Raw genomic sequence first — 25,165 nt, 5'->3', positions numbered from 1 at the left:
TTACTTTCTATTTCTCATGTAGACTGAATTTATGTTCTACTTCTGCAACACTGGAGACGGTGAGGGGGGAGTGTTTCTGGTGGTTGCATGAATGAACGTAGATTTCTGTTTAAAACTTCACGTCAGACTAATGTTCATGGGGTTTATTGTTTCCACACTGACAGTGATGGATAGTGAGGGCAAGCCAGGATCAAAACTACCATAGAAACAAAAAGACAACACAGAGACACAGCTGCTGGAGGTCAAGCCTGAGATCTATGTGGACAGACACGCAGCGGACAAACGCTTACCTATTCTATTCTTGCCTGCAAACCGCAATGGAAAAGAAAGAGAGTCTTAAAAAGGGGAAAGAGATCAAGCAAGAACAGAATAAAAGTTGTTTCTGTGCAACAGCGTCCTGAGTCCTGGCCAAGAAGACTGTGCAGAGGCAAAGAGAAAGGACACGCTCAACACACAGCAAAACATTTCAGGTCTTTCTAAAGGAAAGGAGGCTTATCCTGATGAGCAAACTGCATGAAAGATGTCACATAATTCTATATTTGAAGGAGAGCACATCCAGTTTGAGGCCCAGTTTTACTAATAAGAAAGCAGATCTCATTCCTGAGTGTGTGAGTCAGCCTGTAGCCTGAGTGACTGTCTGGCAGCAACACACAGACTGAGTGGCACTGCGAGCTCGCATCCATCCACCAGCTGCCAGAAAAACTACCTTCTGCTATTTTTTTGTTTTTCACTTCCTCCTAAACTCCCTTTCTGGACTTCTCTGCTCACAGGCGCAGTTCCCACTGCAGTGTTTGATGTACCTAATTGTCACTGTTGTTATTTATGTGACATCTTGGGCTGTTGTTTCTCTGATGCCTCTGCTGTTGTCCGGCCCTGAATGGGACCTTCTTGTCAATCAAACGCTGCCAGTTTTATCTGCTTTTTGTTTATCCCTTCAGTTTCCTCACCACCCCTCCCTCCCCCTCGGCTTTCTGTGTGTGGAGGAGCGATGTTGGGTGTTGCCAAGGCCACTTGCCATTTAAAACATTGATGGGGACCTTACGGGTCTGCTTGCTGTCGCTGGGCGTGGCCTGCGCTCTTAGGTTTTCCTCGGTTGATTCCCGTTCACTAGAATGATCACTCACCACCGAGTCACCGTCTGACGGGGAGATCCTACGCAGAAAAACACACACACACACACACACTTTCATGAATAATAGAAGCCCATGGATGGCCTAGCACGATGAGCCATCATGCATAATCAAAAACAGTGCTCTTCCAAAGTGGTGAAGGCAGGGAGGAGGTTTCTGACAAACGATAATGTGGCTGATTTCTTGTTCATCTAAAAGATTTCTGTGAACAAATGTTTTATTTGTCTTGGATAACAGTCATGTTAAGAAAAAAACCTTTTTGAGAACTGGGGACTGAAGAGACTAGTGTAGGTAAAAATAATAATGATGGATGGTAAAAATAAAACAGTGAAAGTAAGGATATTAATATGTTTATCATATTGTAAGTGATACAGATCTTGCTCATTGGTTGACTGCCCGTAATAGGGCAAGACTCAACCTAAATGGCTTTAAACAGGCCCCATTAAAAAGAAAAATTTAACTGCTCTTCACTGTGAAAAACTGGGTAAAAATCAAATCAAAGTTTATTTATATAGCACCTTTCATACAAGATGCAGTTCAAAGTGCTTTACATATATTAAAATATTAAAAAAAGCACTAAAACGGATGTCAGTGAAGTGACACAGCTCTTAAAGCGCAGCATCCATCAAGCCAACCGTCTCTTCTAGCCTTAATATGTCACTTATCCCAGTATCATGAAGATTTTTTTATTTTATTTATGATCTGCTTCATGTTGCGTAATGTGAATTTCTGCAGAAAAACCTGCTGCATTTTAACCTTGAAGGTCCCTAACATCTATATGAAATCCCTATTTCTCATACAGACGTCCCCCTCCTCTCTCTTCCACTAGTTACACTTACCTTTCGCGCCTCCGGCCGCTGCGTGATGCCTTCGTAGAGGAGGCGGAGGTTTTGGATTTTGGTGTGAGGATTTCACCATTTTCAGATGGACTGAGGCCGTCTTTAACGGACACGGGGAGGGCGGCAGAGCCAGGCCCCGGTGGGACGTGCTCCTGGATTACCATGACATCATCTTTACTCTGCTGGCCAAGATGAAGCTTGGCAAAGTCAAAGCCTTTTACACTGGGAGCCTGTAACTAGCAGAGCAGCAGCACAGAAAGAAGACAAAGAAGGAAAAAGTCAAACAGAGAGCAGAAAGAGGCAGACGTGATGGCGGCTGGAGAGTATCAGAGATAAAAATAATATGTAAATGATGAAAACTACAAATATATACAAATATATGCTACAAATGCTTGTGACAACGGAGACTAGTCACGGTGGTACACTGAAGTTCCAGCTCAGAACGGAGAGCCATCAGACAGAAGTATGAAGTTTAGGTTGGATAGCTGGAGTCTGGTTTCCAGGAGACAGACAGACAGACAGACAGACAGACGGGCATAAACGAATAAAGAAAACGTCTACGAGGAAGCAGAGACAGAGAGAGCTTTGGGTAAACACTGAGCTTCTTGCTTTACTTTGAGGTGGTGGTGGGGGTGGAAGCAGTGAGACTATTTCTGTGCAAAGCCCTCAGGACTTTCCTACAGCACAGACATAAACAGAGGATGGAAGATCTGTGTGTGTTTGTGACAGTGAGATGTGGCTGCAGGAGAAGAGAGGAGTGACATGGCATCTCCCCTTTAACTCTCTGGGTTTGCTGAGGCTCAGAGAGGCTTGTTGGTATGAAACTGCTAATCCAGTGTGATAGTGCTAATCCTGAGAGCCAGTAAGTTCATACAGGTTTTTTTTTTGCTCCTCATGGGACGGGGCCGGTCTGTGAGGGGGGAGAACACTGAAAAAGCTGGAAAGCGTAAACCCAGTCTCATTCTAACTAAGACACAGCTAATCTGTCACACATTATTCTCACTAACTGCTACTGAGCCTGGACTGACGGTAAATTTGGGAGTCACTCACAGAGAAGCACTTTGCAACATGCGGACGTATGCACAGCATCTGCGACTGCAGAGCACACTGACAGCGTCTATGTAGACTAGAAACACACCACAGTCCACGGTGAGACCTGCAAGGCAGGACCTCAACGTCTGTTTACACAAACACACACTAGTCTCCACGTCTACGACAGCATGTACCTCCTCCTTGGCTCTCCTCCCTTTAGACAAAACCTTCATCTTCTCCCCAGTCTTCATCCCCCCTGGTGTCTTTAGCACAGCTTTGCTCTCTTGCAGGCTTTGCTTGTATGATGTAGTTTCTTTCACTTTAAGTTTCCTCATTTTATCCTCATCATCCTCCTCTTCCTCTTCCTCGTCTTCATACTCCCATTCCTCCTCTTCCTCTTCTTCTTCTTCTTCCTCCTCCTCCTCCTCCTCCTCCTCGCTCACACTGTGCTTGCTCTTGGGAAGAGCTACTGGTTTCTAAGCAGAAGCAGTGATGATAGGATGAAATGTTCTAGTGAAGATGTAGGATTTTAATCGCACTGCAGCTTCTTCTCAATAAAATCTGATTTTTTTTTCTTTATATTTACCAGAAAAACTACAAATAATCTACTTTAAACACAGAATCTATGCTTGACTACATTTTCTACACACACTGCCAGACAACGCCGTGTACCTTCCCCATTTTATTCTCCATCTCCTCCCCTTCCTCTTCTTCTTCCTCCTCCTCCTCCTCCTCATACTCCCCCTCTTCGTCCTGACTAAACTCAATATCTCCTTCAGTTTGAGGAAGTGGTTGGCGAAGAGGAGTTCTGGATTCACCGAATGATGCAGCGGACTGAGAGAAGAGGAGCGGTGTTAATGATAGGCCTGTTGAGCGGAGAGGACAGGCCGGTTACGGCTGCATGTTGTTCCGTGTCACGCAGCTCGTTCACATCTAAGCTTAATTCATTAAAAAATGCAGAAGGATCAACCTTTCCAACTCTGCATTTCAGCAAACACAAATGTAATTTAGTTGTGGTGAAGCGTTGAGACGGTTGTGACTGCAGCGTGAAGAGAAGGAGCGTCGCAGTCGTACTCTAACCAGACCGTTTCCATTCATCACTGCTGGACCAGCGCAGCACAGCAAGCAGCTGAGCTAAGTGAAAACAAACTCTGACCCCCTGGGAAGAAGTTACAACCAAGCATGCACTGGGATCCTCAGGAGGCAGATGGAGAAAGCTTGTTAGAGAAATGACTGAAACATTATCTCACATGCAGGAAGATGGCGATCAGTCATGTGACTTTATTTGTTTATTGTCATTTTTAAATCCATTCCAGCTGGAATGTGATCCGTGAGGCTGTTTCTATGCTCTCCGATAAACATCCAAGTCTTTTTCCATGAGAGTTTTTTGGAGTTTTCCTCTCCATTCACCTTTTCTGACAAACTAAAACTGGAAATAAAAAATGTCTCCTCTCAGACGAGAGAATAAGAAGCTCTTCAGCTCTCACTAGAAACTATCAGATACATCATTCTGCACATTTTTCGTACATGATAGCTCCTCCTACATGTAACGATCCCAACTGAGGCCACATATGATGAACCTGGACCTCAAGCTTCACACCATAACACAAAGACATAAAACTTTACAATAAAGGTTGGTTGTAAAATAACCAGGTTATAAAATCACATTGAATGGAAACAACATGTCCAAAACAATCAGCAATATTTTAATAAACTTCTACTTTCAAACATTAAAGTCCCGACAGTAAAATCTGCGGTTTTTAAACCGAACTACCTGCATTTCTTTGACTTTGCTTTGAACGTGGATATTTCTGCAGGCCAAGCACAGCTGTCCTCTGCAGGAGCAGGAAAATTTGACCCACAACACAGCAAAAACCTTCATGGACAAAAATCTCAAGGCGTTTTGACCCCGTCTGTACCAATTTCATCTGATGCAAAAGGGATGTAGCTACAGAAGCTGAATCGCTGAACTCCCTCCCCCACAATCCTCACTATCCCCCATGCACCCTGATTCCTGACACTCACAAAGGTCCTGCAGTTGTATTCCTGCAAAAACCTTCAGCTTAAAAACGTAAGAAAATTCTATTTATTTAAGCTGTGTGGAGAATCAGAGGCAGCAGAAATGCAAAAATGCAGCCTTATTAGAGAAACTGAATTCTTTCCATTTAACTGAAAGCATGAAGGTAGAAAATACTTCTGCATTCTGAAGAGCGAGAGGAGGCAAACTGGAAACTGCAGGGTTACCGGCGTTTTAGTAGCGACACGAAGGAAAACATCAGGAAGATCTGAACAGAATAAAAAGCAGCAAAGACTCGTCTGATTTTCCAGCAACATCATGAGTTTTAACCCGACGTGCGTAACTTAAAGAGTCTCCCTTGGAGTCATTAAACTTTTATGTTTCCCATCTATGAGAGGAAATGATAAAAATCCGAGTCTGCAGAGCGGCACCTCATGATGATGACAGATTCACCTGATTAATCAGGAGGTCATTTAAATTTAAAGTGCTCATATATTTCTTTCTAGCTGAAGTGAACTTCTCTCTACAGACTACAGTCTCAGCTGGTTTGTTCTTTATGATGATGAGAAACTAGTTTACATATTTTTGTAGTGTGTAATTTTTTTGGGTTTTTATTGTTGGTATTTTTAATTACTGAAGGATCATTCAAGGTATTTTTTTTATTTTATCTTATCAGTTTCTTAATATTCTTGTGTTTTTAATATTTGTTTAAGCAGAAATGTACCTGAAGTTATAGATAAATAAAACTCATGAGTTGCAGGCAGTAACAATCATAACGAAAAGTTTAAATTTTTAATATTACCGGAATCGCTTGTGTTTCTTCGTGGCTGATGTTAAAAAGCATCTTTTGTGAGTTCACTAGAAGTGAAATTATTCTGAGGTGCTTTTGCAGTAAATTGTGGCTCAGACTGTAAAGCATGAATACCTTCTGCCTCTGCTGGATGGCGGTCATGGCGTCCGGTTGGAACTCCAGCTTGTCCGTCCGACACAGCTTCCAGTACAGGATGGAAATGATGATGATGACCACGAGGAGGGGAATCACCACCCCAATTATAATCCACATGTTGGTGTTTTCGTTGTCAGAGGGGGGGGATGCCACTTTCTCTACAGCTTTAAAAAGATTGAAGGAGCGTCAAGAGCTTTTAGCTTTAATTCAGTCTTCAAATACAAAAATGGCACATTCACAAGCACCTAAAAAATACAAGGCTTAAGTACTGTCTTACTGATTTAACTCGCAATGTAGACTTTCATTTGTTATAATTAAAACTAATTTCATCCCCTGGGAAAGTACAGTGGGTACAAAGTACAGAAACATAACTCCCCTGAGGGGCTCTCATTAGGCCTTCATTCCTTGTTTAGAGTCTTAATGAGGAAGTCAGGCTTTGGTTCAGTGTGTGGAGAAGGATATGATTAGCTCGAATGCTAATACAAACATACAGATAAACACATGCTGCACACAGCGAGCTGGAATGCTTTTTTTATTTCCACTTAGAAGTAAAGCAAAATCCGATGAACCAGATACTAAAGTCAATGCAACTACAAGAAAAATGGATTGAGATCATTTACCCCAAACAGGTTAATTACTATCTTCTTTGACTGTTTACACTAAAACAAACACTGCTAAAACATTTCAGCAGCTCCCAACAGAGAAGAGGAACAAAGACACTCCATATGAAAGGTTTCCCACAGGAGATTTCATTTGGTTTAAAATATGGTGGTGCAGTCAACATGTTGCTCAGCTGCCTCTGAACGTCACGTAGCCAAATGAGATACTCACGCTGAGCCAAAATGCCCTGCACACGATATCCCAGGACAATGGCGGCCCTTTGAACGTCCAGGCTGTTGAGCAGGTTGGCTGTTTGGACTGCAGGCATCCTCTCACCACCGGGACCCTCCACAAAATACACTACTTCCAAGGGGTGGTCTGCATCCACCAGCCGGCTCACACTTACAACCTGGGACAAGAGACAAGGAAGCATCAGGCTGTGAAGCGTGGGAGCTCATGGAGGAATAAGAGTTACTCTCTGACAGTAAAGATGAAATAAGATGAACTTATATGTACAGTAATAAACACAAGCAGAGCCTATTAATCTGTGTTCACTGCTGAATGTTGCACAACAGTTTATGCTGCACATGTATGTACATAGATCACTTTACTTATACTTTATATTTTAAGTTTAATCTTTTTCTTTCTGTTTTTTTAATTAATTTATTTCTTATACTTTAAATATTTATGGCATTCAATGTGGACGACAAAGTAAAGAGTTTTATTGTACAGGGAAAGCTGGTTCTTTACTCTGCATGTGGCAGCAAACACTTTGATTGGTCAAGTTTCACACACAGATCCAGAATCTGTAATCCTCACGTCATTCCCACGTCCATGTTAATTCAGTTCCTGTCTGATACGCTGAAGAGGCCTCGGATGTAAAACATTTGTGGATACCAGGAGAAGCTCAGACAGCTGGAGAAAAAGTGCTTCCAGGAATGAGCGTCGGAGTCGTGGATCACTTTCTAAATTAGGACTCGAATGTCTGATGAAAGTTTTAATGAGCAAAGCGTCACAATGTCAGCACTAAAAATGACTTTCTAACACAGTGCCTCATTTTCTGTGGAAAACTGTAACTTTGATCCTTTTTTTCCCCCCTAAAATTTAACTCTAATTTAAACATGAATAGCACAAAAAATATTACATTTAAATTAAAAATCTTATAAATTATTTGGTTCCAATCAAACATTTAAATCCACTTGACGTCTGCAGGTAAATAAACCTTTTGTTTTGTTGTTGTTGCTGCATTCAAGCAAACATTTATTTTTTTCTGATTAAATTAGTCATGGTTTAAATATTCTCCACGTTGACTGCTACATGGGTACACATATGTATGCATGTGTGTGTGTGTGTGTGTATGCGACCAGACTCCCACTGGGTATCCTGAGGCACATTGCAGTCTGCTGTCTGTGTTACTGGAAAGACTAAAGTGCAGGTCATGTCTGGACTGACAGAAAAAACGGCTGGGTGTGCACCCTCATTCAGGGTCAAATCTAGTCCATGCATGGTTATTAGAGTGGAAAGAGTGCACTGTGGATGTGTGTGTGTGTGTGTTACTACACCCCCCACCCCCTTTAGCTTCCTCTTATATCCGTCAAGGCAGGCTCATTAGGTATTCTCATAGGTGACAACACTACACTTATTCCGTTATGACAGTCCGGGTCGTCTGTCTGAGATGAACCGTGGTCATTCCGAGTCGCCTCTAACCTGCCGTCTCTAACAAGTATCCAAACCAGGCCTCCTCAGTGTGCTACCAAGGCAACAAAGAGCTTAAATAGATGATAATGTATCTGCATATAAATTATAAGCAGCAGTGAAAACAAGAGAAAACATTTTAAAATGTAAAAATGTTGCAAAGGACTAAAATGAGACATTTCATCTTGGCAGTAAAGGTTCAGAACTAATTCAATACTTGTTTTCTAAACAATCAGTCTGTGGGTTTTATGGAGACAATGTGGGAGGCAGAAAGGTCGGATGGAGTGAGGCTGTAGCTCACCTAAGGTTCATATTTATCACTCTGACTGCGCCTTTCTTTTAAATCCATCTCACACACTCAGACTTCAAAAGATCAGCTCAAATCTCTGTCATCCAAATACGTTGCTTTCTCTGGTCCTCACATTTCTAAATCTCTCACCTGACACCATTTATGCTCATTTTGTTACTTTCAGAAACATCTCTTAATCATCCAAAGTGCAAGACACAAACAGAGGAACACCAAATAAAAAACTGATCTGCTCTGTGGCTCACAGGCACCATCCAGTAAAAATACCCTCTTGAAATAACAAAAAATAACAAATAAAAACAAGGAAGAAGGGGAATATGAACCCCTTTAGGTGGCAGTCTTTGAGTGGCTTGTTCCTAGGGTGAATGGGATGCTGTTGCCATGGAAACAGAGCTATATCCTGTCCCCTTAGAGATGAAATGAGCAGGTGCAGAGAGGACCCACAAAAGCCAGTGCTTGATTAGTAAAGCAAGAAGGCGTTCACTGGTTACAAACACGGCAACAGTCATAATGAACCCTCTGTAGTCAGCATGGAAGGATGGATGCTGTTTTTTTTTATAAAGTGATTTATAAACAAACTTCTGATATCGAGCAAGAACTACAACATGCTGGCATTTCCTCGTTCTGAAAAAAAAAATCTTATTAACAACATGAGAAACTGCTTCTGATGAGAAATAACAACAGTAAACAGCTGTCTACCTGACAGGAGCATTAAAAAAAGCCATAAAAACATTACCTGAACACTGTTGTTGCCGACAGTGGTGGCTCTTTTAACACGCCTCACTACTCCCATTGCCTCCCCCAGTAACATTGCCACCCGACGCTCTATGGTAGCTGGAAAGGTCCTTTCACCCACTTTCTGTTCCGTCACACCCAGAAGCACTGTGAACACAGAAACAAATTATACAAATACCACAAACTGTTTTATATTTTCTGTACAGCTCTACATGACTGAAATCATACCTGTTCTAACCCAGGAGGAGCGCAGCAAATGGCTGGTGTTCAGCTCTGGATAATGGAAAGCTGTTGGAAAAAAGACCAAGTTATAATTAAACACAATCATATTTCACCTATTATATCATTATTTGTGATCAGACACAGAATATAATCAAAACCACCAGATATTCCAGACATAATGATGAGATTTGGACAACGGAAACAGCTTAAACATACAACGCTGTTGTACTCACGCTCAGCTATCTGTAGTACAGGAAATCCCATGTGAAAGGTGAATTCCACCACTGTGAGTTTCATCAATGTGTTGCTGACCTCTGACCCCAACAGATAACCCCTTGAACCACTAACTGTGAAAGTGATGTCCACTGGGTTCCTCGCAAGCCGCTGGTCTTCGCTTTGAGGAGCAGCCATGGTGATATTCACAATCTGAAACAAGTTCCAAGTAATTCCACAGGAAAAAAGATGATTTTGCAGTTGGCTTTTGAACAGTTATACCTCAGAAACAAAAGAAAAGAAGGAAAGAAAATGCTGGAAAATGCTGGAAAACGCTGGAAAACGCTTCCAACGAGGCACCATGTGGTCTCAGATGAGATCAGCAGCCAGTATGCTGCAATGTGTTGCGCCTTTAATCTGAATCTGGCAACATGTGGAGCCATCTACAGACATGCAGAAAAGTCAAAAAGTACTTTTAATACTCAGAAAGTACAACTCGTGAAGGAATTTATACTTTCTAAGGATGCACCGATACCTAATACAAGTATTGGTTATCAGGCTTATAGTATGTACTTGTACTCGGTATTCATAAAAGTTTACCAACTCTGCAGACCCTGAAACCAATGTGGAAAAACTAATGATGTTACAATTAATGTGCTAATCTATGGAATTTACATCTACATCTTTTATCACATTAACTACTAAGTTATTAGTCACGCCTTACTTGCACGGTTGTACTTTGGCACATATTTTACACAGGACCCAACCGCTCCTCAGAGAGTACCTGTGTCCTCCTCAGGGCTCACGCATACAGCCGCAACAGCCTTTCATGTTCTGCACAATGACTTGTTAATCTGAGTCAGGTGTGTTGGAGCAGGAAACACTGAAAACCTGCTGGATTGCAGCTCTGATGGGACTGGATTGAGAAACCCTGTATGGCTGTCAGATGACCCACTGAGATACCACACAATGAACCACTAAGTTGTTGTTACTGGCATTCTGGTCCACACTCGTAACAGGATTGATTAGTACTCATATCGACACTCAGTATTGGAAAGTACACAAATGTAAGTACTTGTACTTTTACTTGGTTTAAAAAAATGTGACGTTGGTGCATCGCTGGTAAATTCCACATCAGTATCTGTGGTCTCTGTCTTTGGTTCTGTTCTTTCAGAATGCCCCAAAAATATCCCAGAGGTCTTTCACTTATTGCTGCTGCGAGACATATTATAAATTAGTTCCCATATTAGAGTAGAGTTGGAGTCATTTTAGACATTTGCTGAAAAGATCTGTGAGCTTCAACCCCCTTCTTTTTTTTTTACTGGTTTTCTTTACGTCATTCAGTTTACTGGTCAGCAGCACAACTAACAGTTAACTAACAACACCATAACCAATCAGAACATGACATGTGTCTGGCAGACCCTGGCAGTGTTGGTGTGTGGAGCTGTTTTGCCGGTGGTTTCCTGACCTAACTGTTCTTTCACCCATTCAGCTGATCCAGTCCTGCTCTAACCTCATAGCGCTGCAGGAATAACTACTTTTGATGAAGATTTCTCTGTAACTTTGCAAACTTCTTAAAGCAGAATATTTCTTTATAATATGCACAATACACTCTGTCTATTTTAATATTTATCAACTAGGGCGGCAAGCTCTTTAGAATTATACAAGAGAGCTAACAAAAGGCTTAAAAGGGATAAATAGATTGAGCAGGGAGCTTAGTCTGTTAAACTAGAAAGATTTGTTATAAAATAAAACGGCAGAGCAGTATAACAGTCCTACTCAGCTTTGCTGCAGCAGTTCCAGAGATCCAGCAGTGACATGGTTGAGGCAACCTGTCTTCTCAGACCAAAAATGAGCAACTAGTGTTCAGCTTGCTTGCACAGATAGCTGCTTTCCACTGAAGGCAGTCAGCTCTGATGGAGCAGTTGGCGGTCAAGAGGTTTTAGATCATTGTCACTGGGTAATTAAGCTTAGAGATGGAAAGCCACAGTGAAAGCATCCCAATAAAAACATCTCAGCTGGAATGCAAATACACGACTACCCGGGCTTTCCTCCTCTGATGTAGCTCACTCACATGGACCGTGAAGTTGGTTGATTCCTTTGAGCGCCGCCGCACTTCTGCAAAGGCCTCGGTCAAACCTTTGGCAGTGCCATCACTGAAGTTGCAATACCGCACGTCTATGTGAGCAGGAACAAACTGCAGCACTGCACAAAGGAAGGGGGAGTTAGAGACCAACTTAAGCAGCTTTTATAAATGCTTCCAGTTTATTGCTATTGAGCAGCTGGTTTACCTGTGTGTACTTGATATTTACGGTCTGGTACCTTCCAGCTGGGAGACACGGACAAGAAATGGCGTCCGGACCGTCGTAGAGCATTGATCACAGATATGGCCGTGTACACAACTGGACCCGACACCACTCGGAACATAAACTTTGGTGGAGGGTCTACTACCTTCAAAAGATAAAAAACAGATATTCTGTAGAGTTCATGTCTCAAAATGGCGTATCTGATGTGTGTTAAATAAGTGGCTGCTGTTTCTGAAGGTAACTTTTATACGCAGACATAGACACACAATCAGTTTGCATGTGTTTGGACTAGAAACACAGCAATCAGTTGAAACGCTTGTCACGCATACAGCAGCAACAACAGCTATGCTGTGTGGCATCAGAGACAAATTTATCTGTGCTTTGGAGGAAAAATGTGCAGCAACCAATAAAGTTTGTTTTACCTCTCTGATTTACTGTTTTGTTCTGTAACTGACTGCTTTCTGAAACACTATAAACTACGTTTCAGGACAAAAAAAAGAAAGAAAAAGATTTCTGTTTATTCATTCATTCATTATCCGAGCCACTAAGTTCGATGAAAGGTCAGATGAAGGGTTGCGTGGAAGCTGGAGCCTATCCCAGCAGTCTTTGGGGGAAAGGCAGGGTACACCCTGGACAGCTTGCCAGTCCATCGCAGGGCCACACAGAGACAAACAACCACTCACGCTCACTCCTAGGGGCAATATAGAGTAACCTAAATTAACCTAACATGCATGTCTTTGGACGGTGGGAGGAAACTGAAGTACCCAAACCAGGCCGGAGGGAACCCATACATACGCGGGGAGGACATGCAAACTCCACACAGAAAGGCCACTGGATTGAACAAGTGACCTTCTTGCTGAGAGGCCACAGCAAGAGGAGGGGGGAGGTGTTGGTTTGTTCCTGATTGTGTTGGTGATATTGTTGCTCATTTAGCTTATCGCATATTCTCGGTCACAAAACTGGTCATTGCTGGTCTAACTAACCACAAACTAACTTACTACCAATCTACATTTAAACTATAGCATCATTTCTGGGGAATATGCAAAGGTAGGTTTCTGGAAGTCTGTCTGTATTGGTTGCGCACCCAAAATCCTTCTCTGTTGCGCGAGATGCATGCAGATGGATACTTGCATGCATACCATATAAAATATGTATTATTACTATATCCAATGATGTCAATATTTTTCTTTAAGTTGCATGTTATTGTCTTAAAATAAAATAAACCATGAGCATTTACCTGCACTTCCACTGATTTGTTGAATTCCGCTTTCAGTATGTCTCTAATTTGAGATTTAGCATATCCAACAGTGGCCCCAGAGGGAAAAGCTTGCACAGAAAGCAGAAATCGGATGTTTTAGTCTTTTGTTTATCTATATTCAATGTTACTTAAGTTACACACATTTAGGTGAAACAAAGCAAAACATCAAACTCACCAATCTGTGTTAAATAAGCAGGACTGTCATGCTTGCAGAGATATTGCCGTTGGGTTGTTGTAGTTGTGGTCTTGTTACTGGTTGTGGTGATGATGTTGACTCTAGTTGAGGTTTCAGTGGTGGCATTAGTTCCAGTAGTGGCTTGATGAGTAGTAGGTATGTCAGTTGCAACTGCAGAGACTGTATTAGCTTCACTGTTTGTTGGGATTGAGGTCATTGTGGTTAGGAAGCCAGCTCCATCTTCAGTCACGCCCTGATCACCCAACATCACTGGGGGGGCAGAGGTGATGTTGTGTGTTGAGGAATCAGTCGGAAATGAAGTCATATTGAGAGCTTGTTCAGTTGCATCTTGGGACGTTAGCTCTGTTGTGCCAGCAGTGTTGTTGGCAGCAGGTTGAGTGGGAGCAGGTGTGAAGGTTATGGTTGCAGGTAAGACAGCAGAGGTGTGCACGGTACTTTCTGAAAAAGATTCTGTCACAAACCATTGAACATCTGTCAGAGAGGAAGAAGATGCCAGATCTTCTGGCAGCGACGGTGTAGCGCTGGGCTCCAAAGCCTCTGTCAGGGGAGTATCCATACCTACAGTGTGTGTATATGCAGACAAATCTGTGGTGGATACATGACCACCCCATGTGGAAGAGGAGAGATCAATGAAGTGGGTTGGGACTATAGATGGATGGAGAAAAGGCTGAGAGTCATTGATCAGGTGAGGACTCTCCACTGTGGTTCCGACTGTGGTTGCATCAGGAGGCTCAAACCCTGACAGATCACTGGAAGACCCCTCTCCCGTCAGATCAGCATCACTGGTGGGGCCAGTGGTGGGTGTGGTCTCTGTGGAATTGATGAACACTACAGTAACATTCCCGCTGTGTTCAGCTCCAGTTTCTGAGCTGTTGTTCTCCTTGGTCAGCTGAGTGGTGTAATACTCCAAGCTGTTCATATCAGGTAGGAGGACATCTGTGGGCTGAATTGTGAAAGTATCTGCCCAGTCTATGTACGATTCATCAGGTAGATCAGCGTTGGGTGTGGGAGTAGGCTCAAGAGTAACGGGAGTCGTTGTAGAAAATGGGGAAGGATAAATGGATTTATGGGGAACAATGGCGCTGTATGCTGTCGTGAGGCTGGGAGAAGGCGAGACATTGACAGGGATTAAAGATGAAGGGGATATCCCCACTCTGGAAGGAAAGGATGTGTCATAGCTTTCTGTGTAGTCCTCCAGGTCATACGGGTCAGAGGGCACCTTGGTGACCAGAGAGTACTCATCTCTGTCTGAATCGTAGTAAGATATTGTCTCCAGGTAGTCTCCAGATCCCCAGTCTACATCCATGGTGTTGGTGGGATAAAAGTCCTCTGGAGACACCTCAGTAGGCTCAGATAAAGGTGACGTACGGTGAGGTGTGATGAAAGGCACATTGTACTCAGGAGATTTAATCTCATCTGGGTTGGGCAACAGGTTCATGTTATATACAGGCTTGCTGTCCATCAAGGGGACAATGCTGGGTTTCAGTTGACCCGAATCATCAATTTGACTGGAAGTTTCATCAGCTAAAGTGTCAGAGAAAGACCATTCTGGGGGTTCAAGAGGCTTGTCAGTTGTTATGGTTGTGACTGGAACTGTGTGCTCTGATGTCCCATCCTGCTGCTTGTTAGAAGTTACTTTCTCCTCAAAGTAAAGACCAGGATGAGGTGCTGATCCTGTAAATGGAGCAGGGCTTAAGGATGTTATGGATGTATTTGGATGCAATTGCCTGGATGTTGTGGAAGTCGGAGGGAGGGAAGACTTCTGGTAGTCTGAACTGGTCCTGGCCATCTTCCAGTCAGTGTAGTGTTTAGTTGATTCCTCAGATTGTGGAACAGATCCCAGAACAGTTTCTGAGGTTTTTAATAGTGGAGTTGTTAGAATATGTGGCTCTTCTACAAGGGCATGGCTTGGGGTTTTGGGTTTGTAATTTTCATTTGCATTAACCCCCGACTGGAAAAGCATCATGTCAGCAGTCCTTGTTCCATCAGTTGCTTCTGAAATGGATGGCAGGGCACCAGGTGACTCGTGGCTTTCAAAGGTAGCATAACGTGAGTCTGGTAAGGCTGATGGCGATGATCCTGTTGGGATGTCTTTGAGAAATCCCATGGGGTGGTGTGTAGCGTCCGGCAGAGATTCATCTGCAGGAAAGTAGAGATTGTAAGAGAGTCATGAAAACCACAAAGAGAAGGCTACTTTGCTTATATGCTGTCTCTAATCTTGTGAGCATAAATACACTAATAAATGTGCACTTGCAATAATAATTTTGGAGCTTAAATATCAGTTTTAAGATTCAGTAAATATACTTCCAAATTTATGAGTTTATTTGTTATCATGCTTTAGCTTGTTGTCCCCACTTTTTTCTTATTATCATGAAGATAAATGTGCAAAGATAATATATAGGTGATTTTTTTCATATGTCAGCCCTTTTGTGCATCCTCAGGACCAGATCCAAAACACCACAGATCGAATTGCCTCCACTAGTTGTAGAGCCAGGATCTCAACCTCCACTGTAGTACTCCATGTACAGTTGGATCCATGTAATTTGGATGGAGCAGTTGGAGCAGACAAGCACCTAAGCCCTGCAGGATAATGGCCCCCGAGGACCAGAATTTAAGATCCCTGATATGTAACCATCTTTACGTCTTACGTAACATGAGGGTAGTACAAAACAGGGAAACTGTAACAACTGCTTGATATTTCTGTCGTGTCAAAAAAGAAGTAGACTAGATTACTGGAGATTACTGATCTAACTAGTGGCAACAAAAATAGTTGATCTTGAAAAGAAAAGAAAATAATATTGGGATGAATAACAATATGGGCTTCACATTTTAGTAAAAAAAAAAAGCCAGCTACCCTCCTCCAGTTTCAAACCATGGGACTATGCTGACATGCACACTCAGTCCATCTGTCTAGGATTTCTCCACTCCACAGAGAAACTTTACTGGCATTTGTTTGATGATGGTGGCTGATCTTGGAAGTGATGGATGGTGTAATTTTCGAGTCTTCGGGAAGCAACTTTACTTCTTAGTCACATCATCAAAATCCTCAAGGGTGACATTAGAAAGCCATAATGCAGAAAATAGCAAATAAAGGTCATACAACGTTTCTGGAACATGATCTGATTGGAAAACCACTTTCCTCTCCATACTGCACAACAGTACTTCATGCATTATAAAATTTCAGAAAGTGCCTTGATTACATTGCACAGACGCTGCTATGTTAAAGAAATGCTTCATGAGCGTAAGTAATCCTTAAATTATCGATGAAAAAGACATTGTAACAGTCCCATGTAGCTGCATAATTTGCCTTTCATATGGTTAGATGTGTGGCATGGCGGTGTAGATCATCAACACAGCAAACTATATGCCATAAACCTACAATGTTCAGTGCAAACTGCAATCTTCAAAACTTTTCTCTGCAGGAACTAAGCTTTGAACAATCTGCTATAATGACTCAGCAGCAGCTGTAAAGACTGCTGCTCTCTGTAGTTTACAAAAGCTCTGCAGAATCATGCAGTACTGAAAACAACCCCAGAATCATGTGAGGAAGAAGAGTATTTTTTAATACCAAGAGGACAGAAGCTGGAACACAGTAGACTACACTTGATGTTTGATCGACTACATTGTTTCCTACAAGCAGACCACCTGGGCTGTGCTCTGAAAAAAAAAAATCATTAACAAGGATTTGCACTGGTACCTTAATCAAGTCACTGTGCAGAAACAGAGCCTACTGGAAAGAACTTGTTCTGGAATAATCATGTCTTTTTACCCTGCTCCTTGGCTGCTGTGCCACGCGTTTGAACCCAGAAGGATGCAGCATACACAAACATACATACGAGCATAGATACAATAAGGCAACTGGCTAACAATGCAAGGAAAACTCACAAAAGTGGGACTACCAACATCTGGTACATACAGAGAATAAAGCAAAGACAGCTAAAGCCAATTTGGACTATAACAAGTTATTCTCTTTTTCCAGGCGATTGTGAGAAAGATGCTGCATCTGCTGGTATGCAGAGTGCACAGTGGTTACGTTAGATCTGTGTGATGATATTCCTTTCCCTCTCATTGGGGCATAATCTATAATTCAGTGTAGCTTTGGACCAATAAGCATACATAAAAAGCTGACTATTTATATGGCTGGAAAAAAATAACACATTTTAAACGCTACATAGAAACAATACACTGATGTTTGAGGTCAAACTGTTGTACGTGATCCCAAACTGTCAGCTCATCTCAACAGTGACAAGCTGCAACCACATTTAGGACAAATAAACATGCATGGATGAATGAATGACAAAATATGAATGAAACTGTTGCCATAACTGATGAGCTGTGAGGACAGTGACAACAGTGATACTGATAGTGTGATTACAGAGCAACGGAGTGGTTGCTCCGACCTGCAGACGGCAACCTGGACCAGAGCAAGCGAGGCCGGCCTGGACAGGGGCTGACATTACAGAAGGCAAAGGTCTCAAAGTTTACGCTGCGTTGCCACCTGTTCCCTGAAACATGAGTGTGTTTCACCTGGCTGCCTGATCATTGTTAGGCCTTTCCACGAAATTAAACACCACGACCCGTTCATGTGAACATCTCCAAATATCATGTCGCACGCGCATAAAAGTCAAGACAGCAGCAACTACTTGTTCCTGACCATTAACCAGTCCAACAAATGATCCAGTTTGATTTAATCTCTCTTTAGCTGCCTGCCTGTGAGGTTTTTTGTTTTGTTTTTATCTATCTTAGTATATCATTCCTGGAAGATTGTTGTCTGTCAAAACAATCACAAAAACGGCAACGTCATGAAAAAACCTTTAGCTATCTAAGCGCTATGCTTACTATTTTTTAATCAGACACCGGAAGTAGGTCATCACCACTGCTGCAGACACTTTTGCCAACTAGTTTTTCTAAACGTTGCTGGAGACTGATGTGAGACCATGTATTATTCTCGCACGTCTCATTGAGCAGCAGTGCTGACACAGGACCCTCCACGATACCAAAGCAATCATAAGAGGCCCGGTGTGGGGCTGAAATTAGCACCCCTGCTAAGAAAACCACCATACTTTTCACAGCAATGGTTCTTTTTCCAGGACAACACCTGTCCTCATGCGGCAGCCCCATCCAGCTGTTGGCCTCTGCTCCTGAAGGAAACTGAACTGTGCGAGAGCGAAGCTTCTGGTGGCTGATCTCATCCTTGCTTACGGTCAGATGTAAATAATGTCTGTGCACGCTAGAAAAAGGGTCAAATCTTTATGTTTTGCTGTAACATGTTATGTAAAAACCAGACCAGAGTTAAGAAAACTGTAAGATGAAAATATAAAATGAATAAATAAAACCATGAAGCAGAGACAGTCCTGGCTGGTGTTAAGCCCTGTGAATCTCCTTCCTCGGCACAGTGAGTAATCGTCCTAAATAATGGTGCTTTATTGTCCCATATGACCAAAAAAACCAACTGGAATTATGCTTTTTTGCTTGACAACAGAGCAACCCTACCAAGAATATAAGATTCTGCTCTTCTCTAACAGAAGTTCTTCTCTTTTGCTGCCTTCCAGCAATCCTGTCTCGCTGATCTCCAGACTTATCTGACAGCCAGGCATCCTGCCACATCCGGCCTGTCTGCTCTTCAGATCACCTCATCAAACATTATTTCCCTGGTTAAAAAGAAAAACCTTCCTTTGTGTCTGCTCCTGGATCTTATTCCTCTGGTTGCATCAAGTCTAGTATACACATTTTATTTTTGGCTATTTTATTTTACTGTTGTCCTCTAAATGATTCTTCAGTCATGTAAACGGAACTAATTGCTAAGCAGTGGCTTTAGATTAGTGTGTCTTTTAAGTACTATATACCACCTTGCAGCTCTTTGTGCAGTTTGATTCTGAATAAATATTTATATACTTTTATGTCACAATGTTGTAACTCTTATTTGTTAGCAGAAGATGTCAGAAAATGAAACCTCTGGTGACTTGGTTGGCTTGTTTGCTTCAGTTTCTCCATCCAGGTTCATGTTTGAATTCCAGCCATAGATTGAATATAAAAAGATGGGCGGAGCCTCCGTGACGTCACCCATAGGTTTCTGAAGAGCTGAATTGAAGCTCGGTGGGCGGTTCCTACCATCACCATCTTGTCCGGGGCATGCGTGTCGTCTTGCCCAGAAAATACAAATATGGGCAAAGAGGTGGAGCTGAGAGGGGGGCTGTGAGCGTCATGGTGGATGACTGACATCGAGCGAACTCCGAGCTGCCTGTAGCTACGAGCTAACCCGGAGATAACAGGAGCTAACCAGCTAACGGAGGTAAGCGGGCTAAAGCAAAGTCACGTTGTTAACGGGCTAAAAACTGAGGTTGTTCTACGTTCTTCTTACTTGAAGCCTGAGATTGGTACCTGTCAATCAAAAGGACACGCCCCTAAATACTTTAGCCGAACTTTAAGATTAAATTACTTTTAAACGGGCGAGTTAGAAAGAAATTCACTCCCCCCACAGTTGTCATGAAGGTAAACCTGACCTATTAAACCTAAAATGGATTTTTGAACCAGGCTGTAAACATGTTTATTTCTGCAGTGAACATGTTTATTCCTGCTGTAAACATGTTTATTTCTGCTGTAAACATGTTTATTTCTGCGGTGAACATGTTTATTCCTGCTGTAAACATGTTTATTTCTGCTGTAAAGATGTTTATTCCTGCTGTGAAGTTGGTCTTAACATGGGAGTCTATGGGGATTTGCTGTGTTTTGCAGCCCCTAGTGGATTAAGGGGGAACTGCAGTTTTATCACTTCCACATAGGCGTCACTTTTTACCGCCGGGGGTTGCTGCTTGACTACAGCTAGCAATCAGAATAAAAGGTTCCTGACAACACAGATTATTACTGCTGGTAGCTGACCTGCATGTTTAATAAATCACCATGATAACCAGTTGTGGAAGCAGCCACGGAAACAATAACAAAAGTAAACTTTAAATAACTAGTCTCTCCTGACAAAAATCTTATGGGATGACAGTATTTATACCATAATCAGCACTATTAACCAATGTGTGCCCTGTATGTGCAGCTATGCTCAGAGAAATAAGTCAGTCATCATTTTCTTTCTTAGAGGACAGTCAGTGCAGAGTTTATCACTTGCAGCAAAGCAGTAAGAATATGTGTCGGTACGTCTCAAGAGGCGCCTTGTCTTAATGTATTCTAGAGCTGCAGCTTCTCTCTCAGTTGATTTACAACTCTGCTAGTTCAGCCAAACGCATTTGATCAACGAAGGACAATATCCCGACTGTTAGACCTTACAGTGAGGCTCATGCGTCTCAAACTTATGTGTGAACACACAAAAAAAGCTGCATTGCTGAAAACTGTCAGTAAAAAAAGCTGCATTGCTGAAAACTGTCAGTACTTTTTCCCAAATCTAGCAGCTGGTCAGCAACCTGGAGAGGTGTTCTGTTGCGTATCTTTTAAAGAAGGACTCAAGCTCCAGAAAGCTCAAATAGTAACCATTGTGTTTTAGTCACAATATTCTTCAGGAAGGAATGAAGTGGAAGAGATCACCGACAGTCTGGTAACAGCCATGGTGGAGAGATCTGGTTTTATAATGGTAGCGATGAGAGACAGGTGTGCAGCTGCAGGTGGAGAGGGAGGAGAGAGGAGCAACAAGAGCAGGAAGGAAAATAACAAAGAATTAACTTCGAGATTTGAGTATTTAGAGCACAAAGTTTTATTAAAAGCTTCTGTGAATCCAGAAAAATGGGTGTAAACAAATATTCTTATTTGCTGTGATCTTCAGACACTCAGTGTTCTACATACTGATTCCATATTGGTCTCAGTGGAAGTGAACGTTATTCGTTACATCCACAAATGCAAGTTAAATCATATGAAAACAAGACCCAGAATCCTCTGAGATTATTAAAGATAGACCAAAGCAAAGCTGTCCTGTCATCTAAAGGGTCTAAATGCGTTTTTACACAATAAATAAATTGCTTATGGCTCTTTCTGAGAATGAAAAAGGTATTAAGACAATGAAAGTCTTAATATCGTCTAGAAAAGTGGTTCCCAACTTGATGCCCCCTCCAACAAGTTCATGGGCCCCAAGAGGCTTTGGCTCTTCAGAGCCAGTGTGATTAACATTACAGACACGTCCACACAGAGTTCAGGTGTATGTTTGGGTGTTTCATTCACATGGATCAGAGTTTTTAGGACCCAAAAACACAGATTTTGCAGCATTTCATTAAGCCTTTCATGCATAGAGGCCCAGTAGACGCCTATTTACAAGCTTTTGTCTGGCATCTCTATGAATGAGGATGGTATTTTTGTAAATAAACCACTTCAGTGGATGTTAGTGAGTCATCCAATACGTTTCCACTCACTGGAGAATAAATAAATATATGATATACTTGAACATAAAATAATTACTCAAGTTTGCTTTGTGATAAATAGAAAAAGAAAATGATGCATCTACATTTTATAGAAGATTTACATAATATAATTATGATTATATATTATTTTATAAATATTACATAGAATGCATTCAACTAAATCATAAATGATAAATTATAAATATCACTAATAAACAAAAAAGTATCATTGCATAATGTCTGTAGAGGTAAAATACTGTATTTAAAAAAAATGTTGCACTGTTTGTTATTAATTTATGCATGAAAAGGTTAATGAGATACGTCGGAGAAATGCCACAGTACAAATGATTCATCCCTATTTTGGAAAAAAAAAAAAAAAAAAAAAGTGAGGCATTAATGTGGATAATTATCTTAATTCTGGTTTTATTGGAGGAAAGCAGTCGGCCAGACTGGAACCTTTACGATGAGAAGCAAGAAAAAGCATAAAACAAAGCATGGTCTCAGCGTGGGGTGGGTGGGGGGTCCACAGGACAAACAGGATGGTAACCACTGATTTAGAAGACGAGTATGTTCTGTTTAGAGGAGGAAAGGGCGATGCAAAGATCGAAAGATTCCCAGTAAAAAAAACAATGAACAAAAAACCATCAGTGTATATTTTTAGCTCAGTCTTTTCACAACAATTTAGCAGGACGTTTGTATCAACAAGAAAGCCCGTTTTTATTATTAGAATATAGTTACTAAAGCAGTAAAACACCAAACATCAGCCAAGCAGACAATCTGAACAATGCACACAGCCAAACATAACCTCTCCATGCTTTACAGTCTTTACTGCAGAAAAAAAATTATCATTAAAAACTTATTTGATGGTTGCATAACTCAAAAAAAGAGAAGACAGAAGGAAGGGTTTCTTTGGTATTAGTGTTCACTAACTACAACCCCACACATGGTTCTATTTTCAGCTGAGCCCCTTGCGTGACTGGCTCTTTTCTGTTGGCAACAGCTGTGTACACCGAGAGCAGTCAAACAATCCAGATACGGCTACGCTGACATTTGCTTTATCAGGGAAGCTTTTAAGATGGGAAAGATTCCATTGTTTTTATCAGTGGAGTCGAATTAGATCACAGCCCCTGCCAAAGCTCAAGCAGCCCCCCCGACAGGAAGAAAAAAGCACCACTGAACTTGTAAAAAGAGTGCATTTATTATAAAGAAGCTACAGCTGCTTTGCAGAGCACTCAGGCACTTGTTGCATTTAACCTGCATCAAACATGAAGAGATAAAAAGAACAGATTTAAATAAATAAAAGAAGACTTGGCCTGCATGCTAATCTAACTCCTGCCTGTGATCTAATAGTTGACTTCACTGTAAATAAACTATGTTTGCAGCTGTTTTGCAGCTGGAAAGGCAGCCATCATCTCATGTCAACTATTTCCGTGGTTTAATTTGACCAAATATAAACATGTGAATATGGATGTGACGATACTTCAGAACTCATAAAACATTCATGTGACCCATGTTTGTCCTTCTTGAAGGAATACATTGTAAGATAAGAGAAAGGGGAGTTCAAGCAGGAGAAGGGGGGGGCAGGAAAAGGGGGGAGGGGAATGAAGTAGTACAAGAGTTCAATTGAGAAAAAGGAAAAGCTGTAACAGAGAATGCGAGGAAATCTGAGCTAAACCTGCAAATAGCTTCAAGTCACAGCTGACTTTCTTCAGCATCTGAAGTTTTGGCTCATTAGCAGCACTTTGGACTACCGTGGAATTACTTTAAACACTCAAAGATGAAGTTTAAAGAACATGTTCTACAATATATGTAGAAACAGCAAACCTATATGAGACAAACTGCATCCCCACCCACACACACTCGGTTTCAAACACTTCATGACTGTTTTAAAGTCCTGATTTTCTTTCAAAAACAGGATGGTAAAGACTTGTAACCAGAGAGGCGCAGAGGACCGCATCACTCAGCACCCTCTTCCACTTTGTGTCAATCCTCCCACAGGCCACTCTCAGATTTTGAAGTCGTGGGCTAACAAACATTCCCTGCTGGGTTAGGTGACGCTCTCTTGGCAGTTCGGAGAAAGCTGTTTTCGAGTCTACAAGTCATTACTTGGGAAAGGAAATGTCTGTGAGGGATCTTCTGAATGCTAAAAAACCAAAACAAAGCGATTTAGCCTGGAAAATCTGAAAGGAGGCCGGGCTGAGCCGCGCCATCTGCTCTGATAAATATATAAATCATCAGCAGCAGTTCATCGGAGCACATAGAGTATTTGGGTTCAGCACAATATGGCCTCAGAGTTGCCTTCTGTCAAACTGTAAACTCTGCTCTGCACATTTCAAGCCTCCAAATCTGACAGGCTGTAAATAAAGCCTTATTATGGGGATGCATGCTTTTACGTGCAGGATTTTCACTACTATGATGAATCAGGAAGGGACCTCAGATGGCTATTAAAACAAAACGCTCCTCTCTGGGACCACTCTGCATGTGCAACATAAAGAATGGAAAAATTACACGGCAAGTAAAGTTCCTCTTTGTCTTAGAAAAGCTAAATAACCTTATAAATGCTGCTTTAGTTTTTTTTTTTTTTTTTTTACCTTTTAAGTCAGCTAAATCCAGAGAGGGTCATTGAAATGCATCAATGCAAAATAAAACAGTTAATAAACTCATGTGTGGAATAAAGAATAAATAAATACATTTTTAAAAAAAAGGAAATGTTCTTGAGTAAATAAGGCTGGAACTACTGGGGAAACTTGCCCTGGTAAATCACAGAAAGGGTACAGAAAATTACTAACAGATGTACATTCACAAGCACCCACTATGGTACCTTCACCGTGCAACCTTCAACTGCGGAGCAGGTAACTAGAAACAAAGAGGCCTAAACGAGACCTGAAACACCACAGCCGACTGTTTCATTATATTGAGACGTATAAAAATGCATGTTAAAAGATGGATACTGTGGATAAATGGTTTCTAATACCTGTCAGTCTATGACTGACCAGCCCCTCGACCCAGCAGATCTGCTGCTACAACTCAGAGTGAAAAATGTGCTGGGATCGGCCGGTCGGTAAGCATACAGGATCAGCTACTGGCCACTTTCCAAAAGAGGAGTCTGGTCAGGCGGCAGGCCTGGTGAGAGCAACAGTACCCCGTGTTTGGCGTTTGATAGATTTAACCATTGATCTGCAACTGCCTTCCAGCTCTAATGAATAATGAATGGCCATATTGTCATCCCACAAAGGTCAGATTTCACATGGCAATGGACTGCGCTGGTAATTAGACAGGACTTTTCTGGCCTTCAGCTGGCTGCGCTCAACTTGCCAGCAACTGTGGTGCAGAGAG

The 25,165-nt window shown here is 41.8% G+C and overlaps 1 protein-coding gene across 1 annotated transcript in view; it reads right to left on the bottom strand.

The window, feature by feature from the left end:
- LOC306769586 (UPF0606 protein KIAA1549) overlaps positions 1–25,165 on the bottom strand; it is a 40,383-nt gene that overhangs the window by 8,484 nt on the left and 6,734 nt on the right. Inside the window, exons 3-15 of the mRNA XM_079258251.1 lie at positions 13,476–15,635; positions 13,280–13,368; positions 12,028–12,187; positions 11,811–11,941; positions 9,757–9,949; positions 9,530–9,589; positions 9,303–9,448; positions 6,796–6,973; positions 5,944–6,128; positions 3,674–3,835; positions 3,196–3,477; positions 1,970–2,205; positions 1,012–1,152 (exon numbers count right to left, since the gene is read on the bottom strand). Coding sequence (XP_079114377.1) covers positions 1,012–1,152; positions 1,970–2,205; positions 3,196–3,477; positions 3,674–3,835; positions 5,944–6,128; positions 6,796–6,973; positions 9,303–9,448; positions 9,530–9,589; positions 9,757–9,949; positions 11,811–11,941; positions 12,028–12,187; positions 13,280–13,368; positions 13,476–15,635 — 4,123 coding nt within the window. The remainder of the gene's footprint in view (positions 1–1,011; positions 1,153–1,969; positions 2,206–3,195; positions 3,478–3,673; positions 3,836–5,943; positions 6,129–6,795; positions 6,974–9,302; positions 9,449–9,529; positions 9,590–9,756; positions 9,950–11,810; positions 11,942–12,027; positions 12,188–13,279; positions 13,369–13,475; positions 15,636–25,165) is intronic.

The sequence above is a fragment of the Telmatherina bonti genome (genome assembly GCF_933228915.1).
Source record: "Telmatherina bonti genome assembly, chromosome: 2".
Lineage (NCBI taxonomy): Eukaryota > Metazoa > Chordata > Actinopteri > Atheriniformes > Telmatherinidae > Telmatherina > Telmatherina bonti.
The sequence above is the reverse complement of the archived record's forward strand: the minus strand, read 5'-3'. Positions and strand labels throughout refer to the sequence as shown.